The sequence below is a fragment of the Leiobunum rupestre genome, chromosome 8 (assembly GCF_980474605.1).
Source record: "Leiobunum rupestre chromosome 8, qqLeiRupe1.1.hap1, whole genome shotgun sequence".
NCBI classification, from domain to species: Eukaryota; Metazoa; Arthropoda; class Arachnida; order Opiliones; family Sclerosomatidae; genus Leiobunum; species Leiobunum rupestre.
Genome location: NC_143391.1, coordinates 50,143,563 through 50,166,732, shown reverse-complemented (window position 1 = coordinate 50,166,732; position 23,170 = coordinate 50,143,563). Strand labels below are relative to the sequence as shown.

Here is a 23,170-nt window from a genome sequence, read left to right as displayed (position 1 = left end):
GTATACTTCTCCCGGGTTTCACTCCAAAAATATACAAGTGGTTTTTTTTGCTCGAAAAAGTAATTTTTTTCAAAAACTATGTTTTCTAGAAATTTTAAATTTGTACTGTACATTATTCTTGCCGGGGGACACTTTCTACCAAAATTGCCTCTAAATCGAAAATTATTTTCACGTTTTTTGAAAATTTAAATTTTAACCGCTAGCTGCTATAAGAAAATTGTCAATGAGAAAATTGTAGAGCGTCGCCGAAAACGTACAAATAGCGTGGGCGCGAAAAAAATAGACGTCTTTTTCACTGACAAAATACGACTTGTTGGGCAAGCTAAAATAACTTTTTTTGAATTCCGTTGGGAGAGTAGTTAAACTTTATGAAAGTCAGAAATTTCATTGACAATTTTCTTATAGCACCTAGCGGTTAAAATGTAAATTTTCAAAAAACGTGTAAATATTTTTCGATTTAGATGCAATTTTGGTAGAAAGTGTCCCCCGGCACATATAATGTACAGAACGAATTTCAACTTTCTAGAAAACATAGTTTTTGAAAATAAATCACCTTTTCGAGCAAAAAAAAACACCCTTTATAGCTATCTTTAGTAGTAACGGCTTTCTTGGGGCCAGGAAACTTATATTATACCGGGGCCCAGGCCCACTCACACAATTTACTGCGCGTTTTATTTTCCTAACCAAGTACGTATAAAATTTTAATATTATACTGCGTAGGAATTCTACTATATAACTAATAAATTATTGTACAGAAATTTGTTGAGTTTCGAACTGCACAACTTTATCTTCCAAAAGGCATTTGGAAATATCAACGGGTGTAGGTACATAATAATTACATAATTCATGAACTTCACATAAAGACCTACTGCCCAATTTTTCTAACCCTCACGAGATCGTAAGAAACCAGCCGTTACCTGAAAATTGAGCGAATACATAAAGTTTTCAAGCTGTTCTCTACGGTCTATTTTCGGTGTAACGATGACGTCATCTTGGGCCGAATCACTCCGCAGCAATAGACGTAATATGTCCCTGTGCGGACCTTGGTCTTGGTCAAATCGCACTCTGTTCAGGCGTGGATGGACATCTGGCCGTGACCTGCATTCTCCCAACAAGGGAGTCTTTTCTGTGGCCACACCGATGGAGCTAGGATCATATATTTATCATTGGAAGTTTTAAAACCCCAAATATGGATATAATTCTAAGTATATCCTACAAAAAGTGACATATAATTACCAAAAGTGTGTCAATGTAATCGTTTTTAAAATAATGTTACGCGCGAAGTAAAAGTTCGGAGGGGAGGAGGGAGGGTATGAATTGGGGAGGGAATGAAGTTCCAAAGTATAGTGTCGGCTGGTGGGAGATTCGAGAACTAAGGAAGCACTGCGTTAGGTAAGCTGGCTCATTTATTACTTCCATCTATTAACGTTTTAATACAAATCACGAAAGAACCAACCAGAATGGGTGAGTATCGTCCATCCTAGCCTAGCCTTCTATATGGTCTATCTCGATAGCAGCATTCATTAAACCTTTAGCAATGGAAAGTATAGGAACTAGCACACTTTTGGTAATTATGTCACTTTTGATCCTACATCGCTCAAAAATGGTCAAGCCAATTATTCATTTAAAAACAAAATGAAAATTTTATATTCTAGCTTCTACATTAACTTTAGTTTCTTATCGAAATATATTTACAGTGAAGCTATTACTTTGACCGAAATGGGTGTAGGTGGTAGCGGTTCACCGCGTTAAAAGTAGAGACACTTCAGTTATTTAATCCAACTCTGGTACATTAGAACGTGTTGTTACAATGCGTTCGATTTTAGTCACTGTATACGATAAAATAATAACCATCGTTGCTAGTTCCTGACACCCAAATTATCGTACCAGAGCTAAATAATTATTGATTTAAAAAACCATTATTGAACGCCTGAAAACTGGCTGTAAAATTGTATTTTGTAAGAAATATTGACGTTAAACTTGTGAAATCCAAATATTTAATAACAGGGTCAACGGATTTTGATGAAATTTTACAGGACGATTAATACAGATATAAAACCTTCGTATGTGAAGTATTTCCGAAAAATATCAAGCCGTTATTTTTTGATAGTCGTTTTTGTTATACCCCACGAAATTGGTCTTTTGAAAAGTTCATTTCGGTACCCCTTTAGAAAGTATTTAATACGTTCGTTAATATACCTAGTAATTTCATGAAATTAAGTGACACTATGTAATGTAAGCTGAAGAAAACGATAAGTCACTCACATTTAGCGTAAATAATAAATCTCAAAAGCTATTGCATCATTTGTGTGAAAAAGATACTTTCGGGGGGTCTCTTTTCGAAGGCTATATCAAACTTCGTCCAACTCGAACAAAATAACTGAATCCCCCATTTTGTAGTTCTTAAAGAGACCTTTCCAACGATGTTTTAAAAAGTTTGAGTATTTTATTAGATAGTGCTGAAAAGTGTATTTTAAATTTAGCATCAAATTTAACATATTTTGTAAAATTTGCTTTATTTTCAAAACAATTCTTTAATGTGCTTTAGGCACTCACTGTTTAATTTAAAAGATCTTCCAGAAGAGCTAGAGGCAGGTGGTTCGGGTAAAAGGCACAAAATATCTTTAAATGGTACAAAACATTCATCGCTTTGTCTAGGCCAAGTAAGAATGTTTGAAATGGGGTCTCTTTTCATGAACTTCAAACGATAGTCGTTTTCAACTTTGAATACTTCAAGTACAATAGCTACGTACTATTCTTGGTCGTATCTGGCAGCAACGTACTCTCCGACCGATACATCTGTAAATAAAATTTCAGAGCTCATTTCCTCGACTCTCGCCACTGAAACTTTGGAGCCAAACGTGTCAGACGACAGTCTGTACATACAAATTTCGTATTTGTTTAATGGTACGAATCTGTGGTGACTTCTGGTTCCCATTACAGTCGACGCTGATGAAAATCTTTTCTCTAGCAGATTTTTGTGTTGTTTCACTTCTTCTTTTGAAACATAAAAAAATTTAATGCCTTTAATATTTTGATTCGCCCAAGCGAAAAATTGGACCGCTGTGACTATTTTTTCGGTGACGGGTAACTGCAAGGAAGCTCTGGCTGCAGTACCTCCAATACCGTCGCAAGCGTTTTTCCGTGGCTGGTAGCAAAAAAATTCCACTCCGCCGAAAACCCAAAATCAATTTCGTGGTGGCATAAATTAATTAAGTTATTTCGGTTTTCATATTGTGAACTTGCTCCATAGCTGAAATAGTGGATGTGTTTCAAGTTAGGAAGTGCCATTTTAATGTACTCCAAAAGCGTATTGATACGCTGTTGAATTGGTATGGGCCATTTCGTCACTTACGACACACGCACTCAAACATTCCAATTTTTCATCTTTCTTGTAATATACTGCGAATGGGTGAAGCGTTGCTTGTCGATTTTCCCAGGGGAAGCCTTGTAGATAGAGTATTACCAATTTGCTTCTCTATTTCCGGTAGAAGCCCCTTTTGTTTTTTTAGTATTCGTGATTTCTCGGCCAAAAATCTTGTTACTTTAAATTCTTCACATATTTTCATAATTGTCCACGTCAAAGGAATTAGGGTTAGAAGTTTACACTTTTCTTGTCTTGTGGATTTGTGTACTTTTTCTTTAAGGAGAACAATCAGTTCCTCAAAGTGATCTTTTCTCGACGTACTTGCTTCATATTCTTCAACTGAAATATTTATGTTCTTGGCTAATTTTCTTTTAACCCCTTGTACAACGTCGCCTTCTTTTTTTTTAGCTAAAATTAGTCGTTGTTTAGCTGACAAACTGTGACGTGTTACTGGTGAAACGTTCAAATTAAGAAGAGTTTCATTTCAATCGTCACGTTCATCTCCCGAAAATACGAAAGAACTATCAGATCTCAAGCTTTTCTGGAACGAAGACTGACTAAATATACTGGTCGACTGTCCACAATTAGGAGAAGTTGTCGAAGATGAACGTTTCGAATTTTCTAGAAATATCTTGCTGCAATTAATGCACAGTTTTTGTCCTGGTTTACTCTCCGCTCCATAGTTTTTTTTAGATAGCTACGTCTTCTATGGTCAAGGTTTTTTTTAAGATGAGCTGAAAATGTTTTTTTCAAAAAAAGTATAAAAACGTGGGAAACACTAAGAAAATTCATTAGTTTAAAATTTTCAACTTCGTATAGTCTAAACATTTTCGATTCTCAAATTCGATTCTACTGTACCCACGCCAGATTTAATTTTGAATAAATCGTTTATTGATATAACATTACAGGGGCGTGCCAACCATGGGGGCAGCAGGGCTACTTGCCCCTTCTTCTATTTCCCAGTGGGGGCGCCGCTCCCGCTACTTTTTCCCAAGGCAGTACACCATTGTTTTGTGTGCGAAATAAAAACGTTTCGGAGCTAAAATATTTCGTTTTTGTTTAACCATTTTTTTTTAGGTAGATTGGTTTTGCCCCCGCTCCCCTAATAACGTTGGCACGCCTCTATTTAACAAATATGTAAACAATGCACTTACCGTAAACAACTTTTTTGTGCGTTTTAAAAGGATTGCAACAGGTTTTTTGAAAACATTCGTATTTATCCAAAAGTAAAGCGCGATAAATATTTTCTAAAGGGGTACCGAAATGAACTTTTCAAAAGGCCAATTTCGTGGGGTATAACAAAAACGACTATATAAAAATAACGGCTTGATATTTTTCGGAAATACTTGACATACGAAGGTTTTATATCGGTATCAATCGTCTTGTAAAATTTCATCAAAATCCGTTGACCCATGGTGTTCACCATTACCGATACTGCGTGGAATGACCCAACACTTAAAGTTTAAAAGGAACAGTTTTAACTGGTTTTCAGGCAAATTAAAAAATTATCGTACATATTATCGTCCACGCAAGCTGAATTATCGAAAAATGTGTACTATAAAATATCGTTAGTCCTAAAGATGAGCTCGAAATTATCGACCGTCTGGCTACGCTGATTTAATAACCGACGCGGCTTCTTTAAAACTGAACGCTATCTACACACCGAAGACCAGATTGTTTAATATTTGAATGTGTGCCCAAACAGTGTTTACACACAATCCCTACGTTATTTGTGTTCTATTTTCACAGGTACGTAGCCACCGTTGCCGGAATAACTCTCGAACCGTTTGCAGTGAAAATGGTAAATGATACATCAATCGACAGAACAGATCAAAACCTCGCTGTCATTATTTCTAAATTAGAATTCGTAGTTCAAGCAGTTGGTTAAATTAATACTTTAGTAGTTTTTGCGAGTTTAAATCTACATAATATTCTTTAATTAAGGCCGACTTGGTTGAAAATTATATTTTTAGTAAGTACTGATCATTTCTGAACAAAGTGTTCGGTAATATTAATTTTGACTGAGTTTTCTGGTTAATTCGCGGGCAGTGATGGGCGCGCTCCTATCTTGTGATACTTTCAAGATATGATAGGATACTTTTAAGGAAATCGTTGCTTAAAAAGAGAGGAAATTGATATGATCGCTAGGCCTAATAAAATGAGCGAGATCCGAAAATGAATTTGTGTTTAGCCGGGAAAAAAACCGAATTAGATACTTTTTTTGTGAGAGGGCACTCTTGAAAAGATATTAGACGAGCTAGTATCGCCATCTTTGGGCTGAAATGATACTTTGAAATATTTTCCGGTTTTGTTTTCAATGTGTTTAGACCTGGAAATACACTTTATATGAAATGTTCGAGATTTCCGTTTTTTAGAGAGGAAACTATTTAACGCATATTTACGAACCTTGACCTAAATCTAGCGAGATGTTTGAGCGGTTAACTTCTTTATTGGATACTGAAATATAGTTAAAGCTTTAAAATAGATATCATGAAATTCATGATAGGACGGAACCATGTAGAAATGGGGGTGGGAAAGAAGAGACGCGTTATTTTACTACCCCGACTTCCAGTCCCCCGGCTTACCATAGGAACGGGTGCATAAGGGGACTGAAAGAAGGATGGAACGCGGATCTTAACAGTTATTCTCTGGAAATTTTGTTATTGAAGAGCCGCGTACCCCTTTTTTCACCGCCCTACTTTACCCGTTCGTGGGGTGAGGGTGACGGGGACACGGATCAAAGAGAAATACTTTAGCATTAGATTTGATTCCCATTGTAATTTCACTCTTCCACGTTCAACTATTTCAGGAGTTCTTTGGTCACTTGACTCACTTGTCGCTTGATCCACACAAAAGATGCCGTATTAACAGAAATACATGAACCGAAATTATCAGCGACCTATCCCGCTTATACTAAAGGCGTTTTCCCCGTCTCCCCCTCTCTTTACTCGGTTGTAGTCCCCCCCTCCGCGGAATGCAATCCTCTACGGGTCCGTGGTACAGATTTGAATACTCACCCTGGTGGCCGCAGTGAGAAACTTTAAAAAAACACGGACTAAAAAAATACTTAAAAAGTACCTTTTTCAGTCAGTGTAAAGAATTACAGCTACCATTATATCAGATATCAATTTAGTTTAAAAAAAAACCTGCTTTCTTGACGCAACAAAAGGGCGGTTAAGGTTTTTTAAATATCCTATCAATTTATCACGTATTCTTAAGTTTTCTTCCATTATTTAAAAAGTTAAACTACTTTCCGACTGCATACTAAATGATACTACAACTTCACAATCTATCAACTAGCATGGAAGAAAATGCAACTAGTAAGCCTAGGTTCGCAGACTATAATACGTTCGATAATTTGACCTTCGTTCAACTGGAACTATTTCATTTTTCACTCACTAGATGGCATAATACTCTACCTGGCATGCACTCAAAAATATACCTTGGCTGCGGGTGGGTTGAAATATTTGAATGCTTCCTTGTCACCCTCCCCTAGCGCTGTGGGAAAACGCCTCAGAATAAAAAAGCAGTCGCTGATAATTTCGGTTCATGTATTTCTGGTATTAACGATAAATTAGAAAAGCTCTACAATCGATTCGAAGTCGGTTGGTTAGAAAATGATGGTTGCATTATTTGCATATTGTTGTCTGAGTGGTCTCAGTGGTTTTATGGTTATTGCTTCGTAGATTAAAAGATTTCAATTGCTGGTTTCGATTCTTTTGTAAATTACGCATAAGATGTTGCCGTATTAACAGAAGTAAATTAACCGAAGTTATCAGACTGCTATACCCCCCATGTTGAAGGCGTTTTCCTTATGAAGTTAAATTTTTATCTGGAATTGAAATTTTGCGCGCTCCTAGGCCGAAAAAAAAACATTTTGGTTTTTATTAAACTATTTTTTATACATAGAAATAGCTATAACAAAAAATACCAAGTGCAATTTATCACGTCAAAAGACTGGGATGGAAATTAGCTTTTATTTGACTCGATTTTCTCATCATTTTCATAAGGAAAACGCCCTCCGATTCTGAGCGATATTTCAATAACCTCGGAACATTTACTTCTCGACGTTCTGGTATTATTATCCCCTTAGTTTGTGGTATTTCAGTGGCGTAGGAATGTTTGAAAAGGGTTGAAACGCCTTACTCTCATAGATTAAAAATTAAAATTAAACGACGACTCTAAATTATTGCGTCCTTGGTAAAAGCTTTTAATAATAAATATAAAACTTTTACTTACGCATGGAGCCTAGCGGTCCTTTAATTAGTATAAAATCCTATATTTTTAGACCTATCCTATATTCTCATATAATTTCATCAGTAAACTAGAGAGGTATACACTTGGAATGTCTAAGAAAGATTTTTCGGCCGTGATGAAGCTCGTAGAAATGGGCGTGTCTTAAAGCGGGAAAACTCACGAGAAAAACTCGCGCCTCACTACCCTAATTCGATGAAAACTCGTCATTATTCATTAAGCCTAGTCATGGTTATTATATTATTAGCTTACCTGATTATCTCTTTTATAACCATACAAATACCTGAAATTAGGTATCACTACGCTTCTTTCGCGAACAACATTATAATTACTTCAAATATTAAGTACGATAACAAATTGTGGTTTTAAAATCCATTGTTTTATAAGCCTTTTTCGCACTCGAAGATCGCCTATTTGTAATTGTAACCATGACGACGCATTCTTTTCGCGTCAAACCTTTAGCAAATGAATTTGAAATGTCGTGTTACGTCTTACACTTGACGTAGTTAAGCCCCGCCTTTTTCTCGACGCGCTTTCGTATCACCGTCCCAATGGAACCTTAGACATTCCAAGTGTATACCTCTATAGTTTCCTGATTTCATATTATAACCTGTAAAGTCCTATAATTTTGGGCTGGTATAGGTTTCAGACTCACTATTGTTTATTTAGTTTTGGTCTCAAAAGTGAAATGTTGGGTAGAAAGCGAGGGATAAAATTTTTTAATAGTATGCTGAAATTTGACAAAAAAATCGTATATTTAAAAATTATAGTTCTACAGGGTGTTAACTAAAAAATGGACCAGGGCGAATATCTCAAAATGTGTTTTAGTTACGATTTTGAAATTTTAGGTTGTTATAGAGCGCTCAGGGGGTCAACCAACTAGGAAAATTTCAATGACCTTGAACCTGTCTTCAAGGTCGTACGAAAATTAACTTGAGAACCGTAATAGTTACGAAGTTCGTTCCAATTATAAAAGTGTTCCCCGTCTCGTTTTATGGTTAACTAGCTTTGACTCAATCTGATTTGCGAAATAGGAAGTCGAGAAATGTTAGGTCAAAAACAAGAAGGTCGTTAAGTTGATAACGTGTGGAAGACGAGTTTTGGGAGCTGAAATTTTCAAACTAAAGACCCTCAACCACGATGAGGTTGTCTAACAAATTTCAGTACTCTAACAAGAGTACTTTTAAAGTTATCAGTTGAACATCGTCTTTAACACGTTATCAACTTAACGACCTTCTTGATTTTGGCCTAACATTGCTCAACTTCCTATTTCGCAAATCAGATTGAGTCAAAGCTAGTTAGCCATAAAATGTGACGGGGAACACTTTTCTAAACGGAACCAACTTCGTAGCTCTTACGGTTCTCAAGTTAATTTCCGAATGACCTTGAAGACATGGTTGGAGGTCATTGACATTTTCATAGTTGGTTGACCCCCTGAGCGCTCTATAACAACCTAAAATTTCAAAATCGTAGCTAAAACACATTTTGAGATATTCGCCCTGGTCCATTTTTAAGTTAACACCCTGTATGTAGCCCTATATATTCAAGTTCTAGATCCTATATTATCCTATGATTGGTTTTAAAAAGCATATTTTTCCTATGAGAATTTTCAATTTTTGGCACTGTGATGTTGCAGGACGTCACATATAGATTTGCCAATAGAAAAAAATCCTCCCTCAAAATGGCGGCGATGGTCAAAGCTACGGAGTGTCATGCCATGTCCCTATTTTCTTATTTGCTCATTCGTAATTCGTAAAGACAGCCATAGCTAGAAGTTTAATAATATATATGGTGTACTGTTGCTGGTATGTGATGTTATCCGCGTGACTGCGGCCGTTGTGAAAATTCTTTGGGTAAAATATATAAAAAATTAAATTATGGAATCTTGTATTTCTTGTTCATTGCCAAAAAGGTATTCTGAAAAAACAGTTAACTTCAACTGTCTGATAGGCTGATAACCATAGCTTTTGGTCGGTATTCGCGTTATAACTTGTAGAGAGATTTAGTGTACATATCGATTAAATGTAGTGATTTTAAAACTTATTTAGTGCATGGAAATACCGCTATATTTGCAAAGGACATGGTTTACGGTAGGCCTAAATGAAATAGTAAATCTTTAAATTTATTCCGCTATTAACTTTTACTGTACAATGAAAAGTGTCATAAAAACAAGTGGTCGTGTAGCTTATTTCGTAAATACAGGGTGTCTACTAAAAAATGATCCAGGGCGAATATCTCAGAAACCGTTTTCTCTAGGAATTTAAAATTTTTATGTTACGTAGCTCGTGCTGGGGGTCAAAGAAGAATGATAACTTCGATGACCTTGAACCATATCTTAAATGTCATTCAAAAATCATCTCGAGAGATTTAGAAACTTGGTTCCAGTTAGAAAGTTGTTCCTAATCAAATTCTATGTCGAAAAAACTTTGAACCGACTTAACTTTAACTAACAATTTCACGCTAAACACAGGTTGTCATCATGTTAAACTGGCCACGCGAAAAATATTATGAATCGGACAGAACTTGAAGACCATCTCGTTTTCGGTGTTAAATTTTTGGCTCCCAAATAACAAAATCAAATCGGTTCAAAGTTATTTGAACATAAAATTTTATGACGAGCAGCTTTCTAATTGGAAGAAAGTTTGTATCTGCAGCCGTTCTCGAGAAGATTTTTGAATGACCTTGAAGACATGGTTCAAGGTCATCGAGGTTATCATTCTTCTTTGGCTCAAGCTAAGTAATAAAAAAAATTAAATTCCTAGAGAAAACGGTTTCTGAGATATTCGCCCTGGATCGTTTTTTAGTGGACACCCTGTATAATTATCCGTGTAAATACGTCGCCATGATCTGCTACATGATTTACATATGCAAATATAGAGGTAATATGGGGCTAGTGCACAAAACGTTATTTTGAAATCCGATTAAAACATTTGGGTGAAAATATCACGTGTAGCAGAACTGATCCGATATCATCCGAGTCATCTGACCAATCAGATTTTGCCGGAGCTCGCGCGGAAAACTAATAAAATTCAAGCGCCGTCGTTTTCGTCTATCGAGTATGATTCATAATGCCTACATTTTTCTCTAAACCGGCGAATTTGGAGGAAAATAGACAGGTCAAAATTAAAATAAATGTTATACTAATAATTACGGTTGCCTGAAGATATATCTATTAAAAAATTATAACTATTTTTATCAGAAAATGTACTAAATTGGTAATAAAATATGTTAATCTAGTAATAAACTAATAAAAAACTATAAAATACGTAGCGTATTAAAGGGGCTGGAAAGTGGGGTTTTGAAAAACGTCATCCGTGACGTCATTAACGAAATTTGGCGCGTAGAACTACTTTTTCTTAAGTTCGCGAAGACGCAAACAGGCACCGCTGTGTTAAGATTTTTGTATGACGAAATCCAGCGTGGTCTTGGTTAGTGTTATAGCTGAGCTCGTAGGAAGTTTTCAAATTTCATTAATCTTTATTGAGATTTAGTTTAGTGAACAACAAATGTTTAACGAAAAATTCATTTGAGTGATAAGGTCTTTTGGTAGTAGTGTGTTCGTAATTTTTTAAATTATTATTTACGAGTTTCATCGAATTTTGTAAAAAAACGCTAGATGAATCGAAGCCAATTTCTTAGGGCCTTGGTTTCACTGGAGCATTTTGATACACCTTAGTACTACACCACAGTTTTTTGCCTTTTCCCACTTATATAATTCGCCAACAAGAGATATTTTCGTATCATCACGTTTCCGTTTTTTATTTGAATTAAACTCGTTCATTAACATCATTATAATTAAATAAATATTAAAATACTAGAACCAAAACCACGTCCACGAAGGCCCGAATATCTTAGTTCGCGTATGAATACCTGTCACTATAGTCTCTCTCGGGTCGCTCCTCACTATTTTCAAAACATCTCCGTCAGAGCCAAATTCCTCAAGCGGGGAAAAAAGGAAATAAAGCAGGGTCCGGATTTTTTTGGAGATACCACGTCACTAGACGATTTCAAAACCCCACTTTCCAGTCCCTTTAACTAATGAAAAGACCAAAACCTAACGGGCGATTCCCATTTTCACTCTTTGAGGGAAGGTAGTCTAATGAGTAATGATACGCTCCTGTAATTTCAGTAACAAGGCTTCGGTCGTACCCTATCCTCTCAACTTCCAACCGTGAATCCCAGAGTGACTCATTATAGGGGAAGGGGATAAATTGAACTTCGACCAGGTTAATTTTTTTTCGACAAAACTAGAACGACTCGCTGTCAGAGACTCAGAGTCAGACTCAGTATAGTCTAATCGCTTAACTCGTGGCCCGCGGCTTGAAATATTCTGGTTCTTTCTGATATATTTAGTTTTATTGGATAATTTTGGACCATGGCGTCGAATATGTTTCATAAAAATAAAACGAAACAGAAACTACTACAACTAGAGGTTAAATTAGGTAAACCAACAACAGAAAGTACAGCGGAGCCTGTGAAGCGGGTCATCAGCGCACCTTCAAAGTTTCAAGAGGAAATTGTCGAACCAGATAATGCATCTGAGATATTGGCAGCCGAGGAAGAGAAACGATGTGGTGGATTTAAAGAAATATGGAATGAAGAAATTTTTTTAACTCGGAAATATGATAAAGAATCTTTCGGATGAATTGGATGATTCTGAAGAAGACCCCGAAGTGGCTCAACTGAGTAAAGATTCAGAAGGGTCGAGTAAAAAATCTTATGATTTTGCTCAGGTCACGGTGTCATCCAGTGGTAATATCATTAAAAAAACCATCGTGGACTCTGAGTCTTCCAGTTCCCATTCACAGTCTGAGCTAGTCAAGTCACACAAACGCTCCAAATCTCAATCCAATAGAGAAAAGGAAAAAGTCGTTGCCTTAAAAGAGTTTGCTAATAACTTCCATTCCACAGAGCTTGGCAAAAAGTTTCAAGGACATTTTGATTACACGGGACATATTTTAGATGAAAGTGACAACAGTCGCAACACAATATCGAAACTAATATTGAAATGCAAGTATTGTCAGAATGATTACCGATCTAGTGCCAAAAATACAGTCAGCAACTTCAGGCGTCATATTAAGGTAGTTTAATTTGCTTTAACTGTCTATAAATATTCTTATTATATGAATTTTGGTTTTTCAGTTCCAACATCCAGATGCTAAATGGGTTGATCGGAAACGGAATTCGGATGATTCTGGTCTAGTTTCAATTAAGAATTACATTACGCCTAAAGTACCAAAACTGAGCCAACATGATGTACTTCAAAAGCGGTACAGAAAGGCCATTTTGGATTTGATTGCGTTAGACAATTTGCCGCTGAATGTCACTGAAGGAATTGGTTTCAAACTGCTAATAAATCTCCTCAATCCTTCAATAAATACTCTATCAAGAACAACTATTAGTCGAGATTTGGAATATGAATTCAAACACAGTATTTTTCCTTCATTGAAAAATTCTTTTGATGGGAATCATGGAATTGAAGACGGTGGAATTCATCTGACTTTAGATATATGGAGTTCGCGTGCGAGACAAGGAATATTGGGTGTGCGAGCTCATTTCATAAATTCTCATTGGACTCTTACCAAAAAAACCATCGGTTTTACTATTTTCCATGAAAAACACAGTGGAGATAATATCAAAACCAAAGTACAAGAAATTCTGGAAGCTGTAGGTCTGACACAATCACGAGTGAGTAACGTTTTATTAAAATAAGTTAAAAAAGAGCGAAACCCGTATACTGTTGGGTAAATCTGGCATTTTAACCTTTTTACAATAGCCCACTGACATGAGCTTCGCGTTTCTTGATTGTCAAAGATCTAACTCCGAGTATCGCATTTAATATTTTGAAATTTCTTATTGTTTAGTCTTTCTAATTTTTCACATGCACTTTTCTTCCACCCCTCACTTTTACTATTAGAATTGTAAATGTATAATATTAAAAATTTATATCTTATAGATCGGAAAAGTTGTTGCTGATAATGCATCAAACATAACGAAGGCGTTTGAGTTTCATGACCCTAATGAGGACAACTTTCTAACCGACTTGGACGAAAACGAATTTTCTGATGATGATTTAACCCACTGACATGAGCTTCGCGTTTCTTGATTGTCAAAGATCTAACTCCGAGTATCGCATTTAATATTTTGAAATTTCTTATTGTTTAGTCTTTCTAATTTTTCACATGCACTTTTCTTCCACCCCTCACTTTTACTATTAGAATTGTAAATGTATAATATTAAAAATTTAATCTTATAGATCGGAAAAGTTGTTGCTGATAATGCATCAAACATAACGAAGGCGTTTGAGTTTCATGACCCTAATGAGGACAACTTTCTAACCGACTTGGACGAAAACGAATTTTCTGATGATGATTTAGAATTCCATAATAGTGACAGCGATGAAGATTGTATGTTTTTACTCCTCATGCTTATGGCCTTAATTTGTTTTTAAATGAGAATAAATATTTTACAGTTCTTGAAGAGTTTGAGTCAGATTTTTCAGATCTTGCATGGGATAGGACCAGATGCACTGCTCATACATTGCAGTTGGCTTTGAAATGTGATAATCGAGCAGATGACCTTGTCAAATATGTTACGAAGGTCATTATTTTTTTTAGGAAATCGCCAAAATATACAGGTAGGGTGAGGTCTCTTATATTTTGATTTTGAATTTTTTGATTTATGCTTAAAATAATTTAGCCAAGCTTGTGGCAAGGGCTAAAATGGATTTAAAACTGCCAGTTAACACCCGATGGAACTCTATTCTTTTTGCGCTGGAGAGATTTCAAAATGTAAAATTAAAATTTTGTATTTATCTTTTGCAAAATATTTTGTTAAAAAAAATTATAAGACAACAAAAGTCTTATCTTTTTAAAACCAAAGCTAAAGGCCCATTCTGGCGTTTCAAAGATTAGTTAAATCAATTAAAACTACAAAAGTACACTACTTAATATTGTTTTCTAGGACGACGTTTTCTTTGCCGCACAGCAAGTCATGGTTGGAGCGCTTTCTGAGCGTAAAATGTCCGTTCAGCCTCCAAAAAACATTAACAAGTAAGCCATTACAACTCTGCACTATTATTTAAATTATTTACATTTTTTATGTATTATTTTATTTCAGCGTTTCAAAGCTTTATGGATGAAATAATTCCCCAAGGTACTAAAATTCATGAAATTCACGAAGTGGATCGGTATCTAGCTGAAGAGTCGTTTAAAGGGCAAGATATCCTATCATATTGGAAAACAAAGGAAAATGAGTACCATAAGTAATGAAAATTAAATTACAATTATTTTTGAAATTTTGTAAACTCAAACCCAATTGTATTGCAGGCTTTCGAAACTAGCCAAGATATATCTGTCCTTTCCAGCTAGCTCAGGTGATGTGGAGCGCTGGATATTTACAAAGAGCAAGGAGAGCAAGATTATCTCCAAAGAAGTTGGAACAAATAATCTTTTTTCGAGAATACAGATTAGCAGAATTGGGAAAAGAAGACGCCTCATAAATTTTTAAAACATGTGACTAGTGATATACTTAAGTTCCTAAGAATTGGATTTCAAAACACTTGAATTCATTAAAAGTTATATTCTGTTCATAATGTTTCTTGGTTTTTATTCATTCAAATAGTTATAAAATATATATGATTTCATTATGAAAATTCATAATTATCCTTCCGTCAGATCAGAAAAATGAAACGATGTAAAAAATTTCCAATATACTAATGCTACTTCCATCTATGATAGAAGATATGAAAAAATAGTAGAACAAGTTTTATGTGATTTGTGTCACACTGTAACACTGATTTGAAATTGAAAGGTACTACTATACAAGACATTTAAATGATACATTAGGATTTACTACATTGGAAGAAGATACTTGAAATATTCAGTTCAATTAGAAGGATTCTTGAAAGAGCGTTAAAATATTTTACCGTAAAATTCTCGAAAATAATAAAATTTTAAATGAATTCACCGCCATCTATGTATAAAGTTTGAAATAATATTTAAAAAAAAAATAAACATTGAAGAAAAAAATAAAAGATTAGAATCGCTACCATCATCTATGAAATAAAGATAGAAAATATAGTATAGAAAAATTTTTATTAGTCGCACTGATTTGAAATTGAAAGATACTACTATGTAAGAAAATGATATTTAAATGGTACATTAGGGTTTTCTACATTGGAAAAAGATACTTGAAATATTCAGTTCAATTTGAAAGATTCTTGAAAAAGCGTTAAAATATTTAACCGCCAAAATCTTGAAAATAATATAATTTTAAATGAATTCACTGCCATCTATGTAAAACGTTTGAAATAATATATAAAAAAAAATTAAAATAGTAGAAGAATAAAAAAATAAAAAAGAGAATCGCTACCGCCATAGAAAATATAGTATAGAAAAAGTTTTGTGCATCACAATCGCGGGACGCATTACTGTGATATTTGAATTTCAAAAACCAGGCAACTTGAAAAATTATTTTGGTCTACAAATTAATTTACACCATGAAAATTTTAAAATTAGAATTTTTGTTGCGTTTGAAAACGGCGGCGTGCCCGCCAGTATGCCAAAACATGTAACGCGGTTTTAATTTCATTAAAATTTTCATATTGTGCTGGTAATCGTTGAATTTTTTTATTTATTAACTTACCGCAACGTATTCGCGTTGCACTACCTTATTTACAAAACCAGGTAACTCATAAAATTCATTTTCAATAAAATTCTTCTTGGGAATTTGTTCAAATTAAAATTTAATATTTAAAATCTATTTAATACATCGGGGGGATTGTGTGTACTTAAATATCCGTGACATCTTGTTTCCCTGACAACGATAAATAAATATATCATGATCCCAGATGGAGCTTCCTGTTTCAAGCACATAACATTAGCGGGGGATATCAACTTTTTTCGTAAGATAAATCTGATCCACTTCTGACGGAAATTAGCTTTCCAAGTGGAAATGCAATCAGTGGCGGAGCTTGGGTTAGTAGCGCCCCCACACCGCGTAAGAGAGAGAGAGATATATATATATATATATATATATATATATATATATTTACGTGACGGTACTTAGACAAAACTACTAATATCCAGTGGCGGCGCCAGGGGTAGGCTACGCAGGCTACAGCCTACTTTTATTTCGCTTGTAGGGGCCCCAAATCTAGATGAAGGGGCCCCGAGCAGCCCCCTAAAATGATTTGCGAAACTAGAAATATCAAAATCCGAAATAAAAGCCTGCTGTTTTTAAGTTGCGAACACTGGGGGCCTATTCTGTAAATATTCGAAATCCAATTTTCGATCAAAAAACTAGATTTCGAACTTCAAGATCTCGACGAATGTTATTCGATAAAGATTTCGAATAAGCATAAATCAATGCAAATTGTCGAAGTTGATTTCGACATGGTATAGGGTATCGAGATCGAATTCCCATTCGAATTTTTACAGAATCGCCCCCCTGAACAGTGATTTCTAATATTTTTTCGAACGCAGCTTTGATTCGTTGTAGTTGCTAAACTAGCTACTTCAAAAAGTGTTGCATCGTTAGACAGATGATAAATTGCGCGGTTTTCCGACTCTCCGAGTCCCAATTTCCAAAATTAAGATAAAATAAAGCGTGGCAACTGGCAAATGTTTTGGAACAATTGTAAGTGAAAATGGAGATTGCTGTTGGAGGATATTGCCCATATGTGCATTGTTATGCTCATCGACTAAAAAAAATTACTTCCGAGTACATTTAAACAGTCATGTACATTTCTTTTGTAAATTATTAAAAATAAACCGGTTTTGTCACAGTTTTGTTTAGTTAGTGTATGTAAAGGGGGGCCCCCAAAATGGCCAAATTAAAGAATTAAGTAGCCTACCCATAGTAATATCCTGGCGCCTCCACTGCGAATATCACATTATATCTAGGAATCCTCCTAGATTATATGTTACTTTTATATTTAAACAACCCGTCTCCTTATTAAGCTCTCCAACATCGTGTATCCTGCTTAATGAGCTAATTCTAAGCAGTAAAACTTAAAGTAAAGTAGAGTAAATCTCGTAACGCGACTAGATAATCTAAAAAGTCTCCGGCGTGTACCCTGCGTTATGAACTAATTCTTCGAAGAGTAAGTTAAAATGAAGTAGCGTAAAACTCGTAACGCATTTAAATAAACTACTCGTGTTTAAAGACTGAACTACATCAAATTTAAACCAGTCTTTACCTACTTTTGGCGCCAACTATAAAACTTACTCACTTTATAATCCTCGAAAAAATGCGCCCCCAAACCTCTTGCACCCCCACGCTGTTGCGTACCCTGCGTACCCTATATCGCCGCCCTAAATGCAATTACAACAAATGCCAAATCTCTATATTTATGGTGGATCAAGTAAGTTACATTGCTACCATCAGGCTGGACTGAAACTTGGGATAACTGGCTCTAATTACGGGAAAAACAAATCCTAGCGCTCAGTTGGAACTTGTCTTGCAAGTGTCAGACTTGGCAATTAGCAGCTAGAGGGCGTTCAAGGTCAAAATAGTTCCTACGTTTCGTGCTTGTAATGACCTTCCCATCTGCGAACTCTGTGCTCAAAATGTAAAGGGGAATTTGAAAATTACAGTCCATTCTACTTAGCACGAATAAAAAGGAGTGATTACGTAATCATTGTAGTTTTTCCCGCTGGAGGGTGCGTTTTGTTCAAAAGGGTTTTTCATTTCCTGCCCTAATTAGAAAAATCTGAAAAGTAAATATCTTTCTACTTAAAACGAATACAAAGAGTTCGAGCTAAAAGTATAAACAGTACTGGAATCATTTGAGCATATCTAGTAAGGGACGATCATCAGGAATAAAATATAATTAACAGAACCACGGATACATGTTACGCTTCATTGAAAATTAAAAACTTCCGAGGAGAGGTATATTTTGGCTTGCCAACTGGTTTACTTTGCAACAAACTCTCATTAACTACTATACCGTTCTGACACCCTTTTGGGTCTTATGCTACTTTTGCTATTACTAGTACAAATAAGTTTTTTTTAAATTATTTTTGGATAATGACTATGTTGATACGATTTCAAGCGTTGCTCCTAATCCTTATTGGTTCTCTAAATCAGCCGTGTTTGAAACATACGGCGCACAGTGGGGTATTTGTGCGATCTGGGCGGACAAAATTATTTTTTAATTTTATTCGATTTAGAAAATGTTCTTAGGTTAATTTCTAGTAATATAAGCGATAAAAAGTGTGTTTTGGAATAAAAAAAAAATTCTAGGTATACTTGCCTCATTCCGGTTAGGACAGTATCGGAACTTAACAGTAATCAGTTTATTTCATATACGTGTATCTTCAAGAATAGCAAATAGTAGCAGCCAATTTTAAATGGGTCTTGAAGAATAAGACCTGAGCTTGCTAATCAACTTAAAATATATCCCGGGAAGAACTTGGAAGTACAACTAATCGACCCAGATTTGGAAAAAAATAATGAATAAAAACAGTTAAAATAACTTATTTAAAACGTTCGCGCGCTTTTAAAAAAAAATTTCACTTATCATATCAAAAACCTATGAATAGTACCCCCACTTGCCTGCCTGATTAATATCCATAGCTTACACTTCAAATTATACGAACAAATAACGAAGTGTCAAGGTCGTGAAAAACTGTACCTGCTCTCCATTTGACGAGCAAGTTCAGAATGGCACGAGCGCGAGTGCTAGAGTGATACAATAAGGGGGGAGGGGGTCATTGAAAGACATTCGTCAGACACTTCAGTATAAGTAGTAACCATTGTTTCTATCCCCGCGTTAATTTTTTAAATCGACTTTTGTCCGGCCAGATCGCAAAAATACCCCATTGTGCGGCGGTGGCATTTTTACTTCCCCCTCTTGTAAATGTATTAAATATATACATTCTTGGTAACACTACAAAGCTTTGTACACGAGGGAAACCATTGCTGTCCTATTGCTTCAGTCTCCTGACTTGTACTTGTATTGAGATGTTATTCCAATCCTTGAATGTAGCTAAGGCATAAAGATAAGCATCGTAACTAGGGCATAGTGCCGGCTTGTACTGTGTAATGTCTGTAAAATAAGATTTGGGAGAGTAGGGGAGAAAACGATGAAGCAGACGATGTTATGACGCGGAGGAAGTGAGTCTTCACAAGATACGGGAAAGGCAGGGCTGGATTAACCATGAAACGAGAGAAGCAATTGCTTAGGGCAACAAGAGAATTGGGGGCAACAAATAAATTTCTATTAAACCCAATTCCCAAACTTACATAGTCAAAATTTAAGAAAATAGGGAAATTTCTATTCTCAAACATTGGCAACACTGTCTTCGAGGTTGAAGCATTGAATTGGGAATAATACTGCTAGAATTACAATTACGATTTTGGTTGCCATGGTTACGCGGGACGTGTTCTGATAAGACTGTACGACATTCATCTTTATAATTAGGCGGTAGCGCCATCTATATTTTGTAAAGTTATATGGCTAAAAATAAATAATTATTAGCTAACTCACCGTAACTTGAGTTAAAAAGGATCGTGTTGACAGAATAAAATTATTTTTAAACAACTTCAAAGGTTTGTTTGTTACGAGAAATCAAACATTTCAATTTCGCATCAGATTCGCGAAAAAAATCAATTGCCATAGTTTCCACCACTAGAGACAGATGCCACGAAGGTAGAACGATAAAATTTATACAGTCGCCTTATGGAACCAAAGATAATTTAAACTCGTACCCTAGATTCGAATACTGAGAGCTTTCCCATTGACGGTTTTGTTACGAAGTGTTTACCCTTTTCCGGCACGTGACCTCAGAAACATCGGGCTCCATCGGTTGCGGTAAGGCGCAAACCATGGAGCGAATTTCTTCTGAGTTCCGGCGGGAAGTGGGTAAACACTATCGGCAACGCGCGAGAGAGTGATTTCGAATCTAGGGTACGAGTTTAAATTATCTTTGATGGAACGAAATTGGTCCCGCGCCAGCCAGATTTAGTTGTACCTCTATTTATTCCCAACTCAATGGGTTGAAGTTCTATTAGTGGAGATCTAATTCTCAACTTTTGTGAGTGACTGACAAAAATTTAATACAGGGTTAGTCATTTCCCAAACTATAATATAATTTTACTGTTTATTATTGTTTTCATTATTTCATAGGGGCCCAGGGGGAATCAAAATGTTAAAATTGCTTGAGGCAGAAAAAGGGATTAATCCGCTCCTGGCCCCTGGGGAAAGGAAATTTTCACCCAATGACTTTAGGAATGCATAGAGGACAGTAATTATAATGATATCTTGCCTGTGTTAATAATTAAGAAATTAAAGAAACTTTGTTATATTTACTAGTGCTGGAAAAATTTCGTTAACACTCGAAAATAATAAACATCTTTTAACAGGTGTAAATATAACGAAGTCTCTTTAATATCTTAAAGATAGTTACTTGTCACCCTCAAAACACTTCATTTATAGGAATTATTTGCCAAATATAAACTAAGTCCTAAGTTTTGTATTCGCCCCTCGGGCCTATAGGCCGAAGTACCGCGCTCGTTTCCCTAATAAAGCTTAGTTTCCCCTAAATGTTGGTTTCCTCTTACTTTTTCGCGTGTAACTTAGTAAATATAAAGAATAAAAATACTTCATTGTATCAGGGGTTTCCACCGTGTGACGTTATGGTTTTGACCGTTTTCTGCACGTTCTACACAAAACTATTGTTAAGTCGCGATTTGTTACTGGAATTTCTCCACTAAAAACCAACGTCTCATCAAGCATGTTTTATACTTAATAGTATGCCTTTAGAGCTCGGTATCTCATTTGTTCCTTAGCGCGTAATTCTTCCGGTGACGTTTCACCCCCCCCCATCTAGTATAGTCATCAATAAATACATTATTGGTCTTATCTTTCCTTTACTTTGAATTCCACATCAAAAGGATGCAGATTACACCTTTGTGGGTTTGGGAAATATATGATAGGCTTTATCTTCCCTTGAGAACGATAAAACGTAACCGAACATATTAGTGTTGTTCATTTTCCGGAAAAATAAAATGCGGAAAACTTTCCGAATTGCGAAACATTTTCCGCAAATCGGAAAAATAAAAATTTTATACATAAATTACTTTCTAAGGGTTTTTTAACGTTTTTAACTTTTTATCGATTTAAAATGTCTAATATCAGTAAACATAATACAAAACATTATTAGTGTTACATTGTCAGTGGCGTAGCCAGAAATTCGTCAAGGGGGTCTGAGTATGTGAATGTTAAAAGGGGGGTCGGTAAGGGGGTGGGAATTTAGTACAGTCAAAGGTAGGCCACAAGGGGGGTCTGGACCCGGAAACCCCCCTTGTCTACGCCACTGTACAAGGTTAATCAGTATAAACTAGTCACAAATTAGGTGATAATGCCGCTTTATTTAATTTTTTTTAGAAAAATACGGAAAATGTTCCGGAAAAAAGGCCTCGGTCATTTTCCGAAATATTTTCCGACTAACAACACTAGAACATATCGTGACCCCTAAACGTTGACACATTTAAATTTTAAAAAGGATAAAATTGAATACTTACGGTTTCGAATGGATGTTTGGTTTTCCCTCGTAGTTCGCCATACTTGTCAGTATCGAGAAAAACTTTCATTAAAAGCCGCTCGATGACTTGGGCGTAGCTGATTATGAAGTATTACCTAATAAATATTGAGGCTAACTAAGTTATCGGAGTTTTCAAAGAATATTGGTAACCTACGATCTTCTAGTGTAACGCGTGTTAAGCTTAAGAAGTTGAGCTGTATAGCCAGATACTTCTAATAATAGTTCACTCTTTCTAAAGATTGCATGACGTACGCGGTTTCACAATGTCTAATTTTAAAAAATGTTTCTGGTTGATAACTGAAAAGTTTTCGCCTCCATGTAATTATTACGCAACTTCGGGTAATGCCAGCGGTAACGAAAATAAAAGTAATTTACTACACGCAAAGCTGATACTTCGACAGGCTGGGAAAAATTAACAAAATACGATATTTTACAAACGCTATTTATCAGAATCATTTAACCAACATCGACTTGTAATAATTAGGATCAACGTTTTCAACCATTTTGTAAACGAACAAATTGAGAAGATAGCAATACGATGCTTTCTAGTTCCGCGTTTCAAAGTCGTCAAGTGATTAGGAATTTCGTTGTTAACAGTTGTTCCAGAAGAACGGATGTAAAATTCCGATAAAAGCTAGACGCGCGTAATAAACTGCTCATGTTTTTAAAGTCTTATGACCGGATGCTGGTTTTTTTCTCGAATGGGGGATTTTATTCCGGAACATGACGAAATGTTGCAATTTTGATATTTGATTGTCAAATGGGAAAATCAACTTGAAGAAAAATATTTTTACGCCTTAGATTTTTCATTGAATTCAGCTAAACCATTTTGGGACTATAGTCCCTCCAAATTCCCAATTACGGCCATTGTAAAGAATATGGGAGTATAGCATTAGCCTCTATTTTCATCCACGCATACTTCGTAACGTAAATTCATCTGCTTTTATATAACAAAACGTAAACATCAATTGCGATCGTCTGTGCGAAAGAAAACAACGAA

General features: G+C 35.6%; 1 protein-coding gene across 4 annotated transcripts in view; it reads right to left on the bottom strand.

Annotated features, from left to right (window-relative positions):
* LOC149933633 (voltage-gated hydrogen channel 1-like) overlaps positions 1–22,235 on the bottom strand; it is a 30,601-nt gene extending 8,366 nt beyond the window's left edge. For 3 of the 4 annotated variants that reach the window (XM_090156720.1, XM_090156723.1, XM_090156722.1), the window contains exons 1-2: positions 22,151–22,235; positions 918–1,146 (exon numbers count right to left, since the gene is read on the bottom strand). In XM_090156720.1, coding sequence (XP_090012846.1) covers positions 918–1,146; positions 22,151–22,191 — 270 coding nt within the window. In that variant the 5' untranslated portion in view covers positions 22,192–22,235. Of the gene's footprint in view, positions 1–917; positions 1,147–21,228; positions 21,348–22,150 lie in introns of those variants that run through there. The other variant, XM_090156721.1, reaches the window with a different exon arrangement.
* Positions 22,236–23,170: the final 935 nt, after the last annotated feature.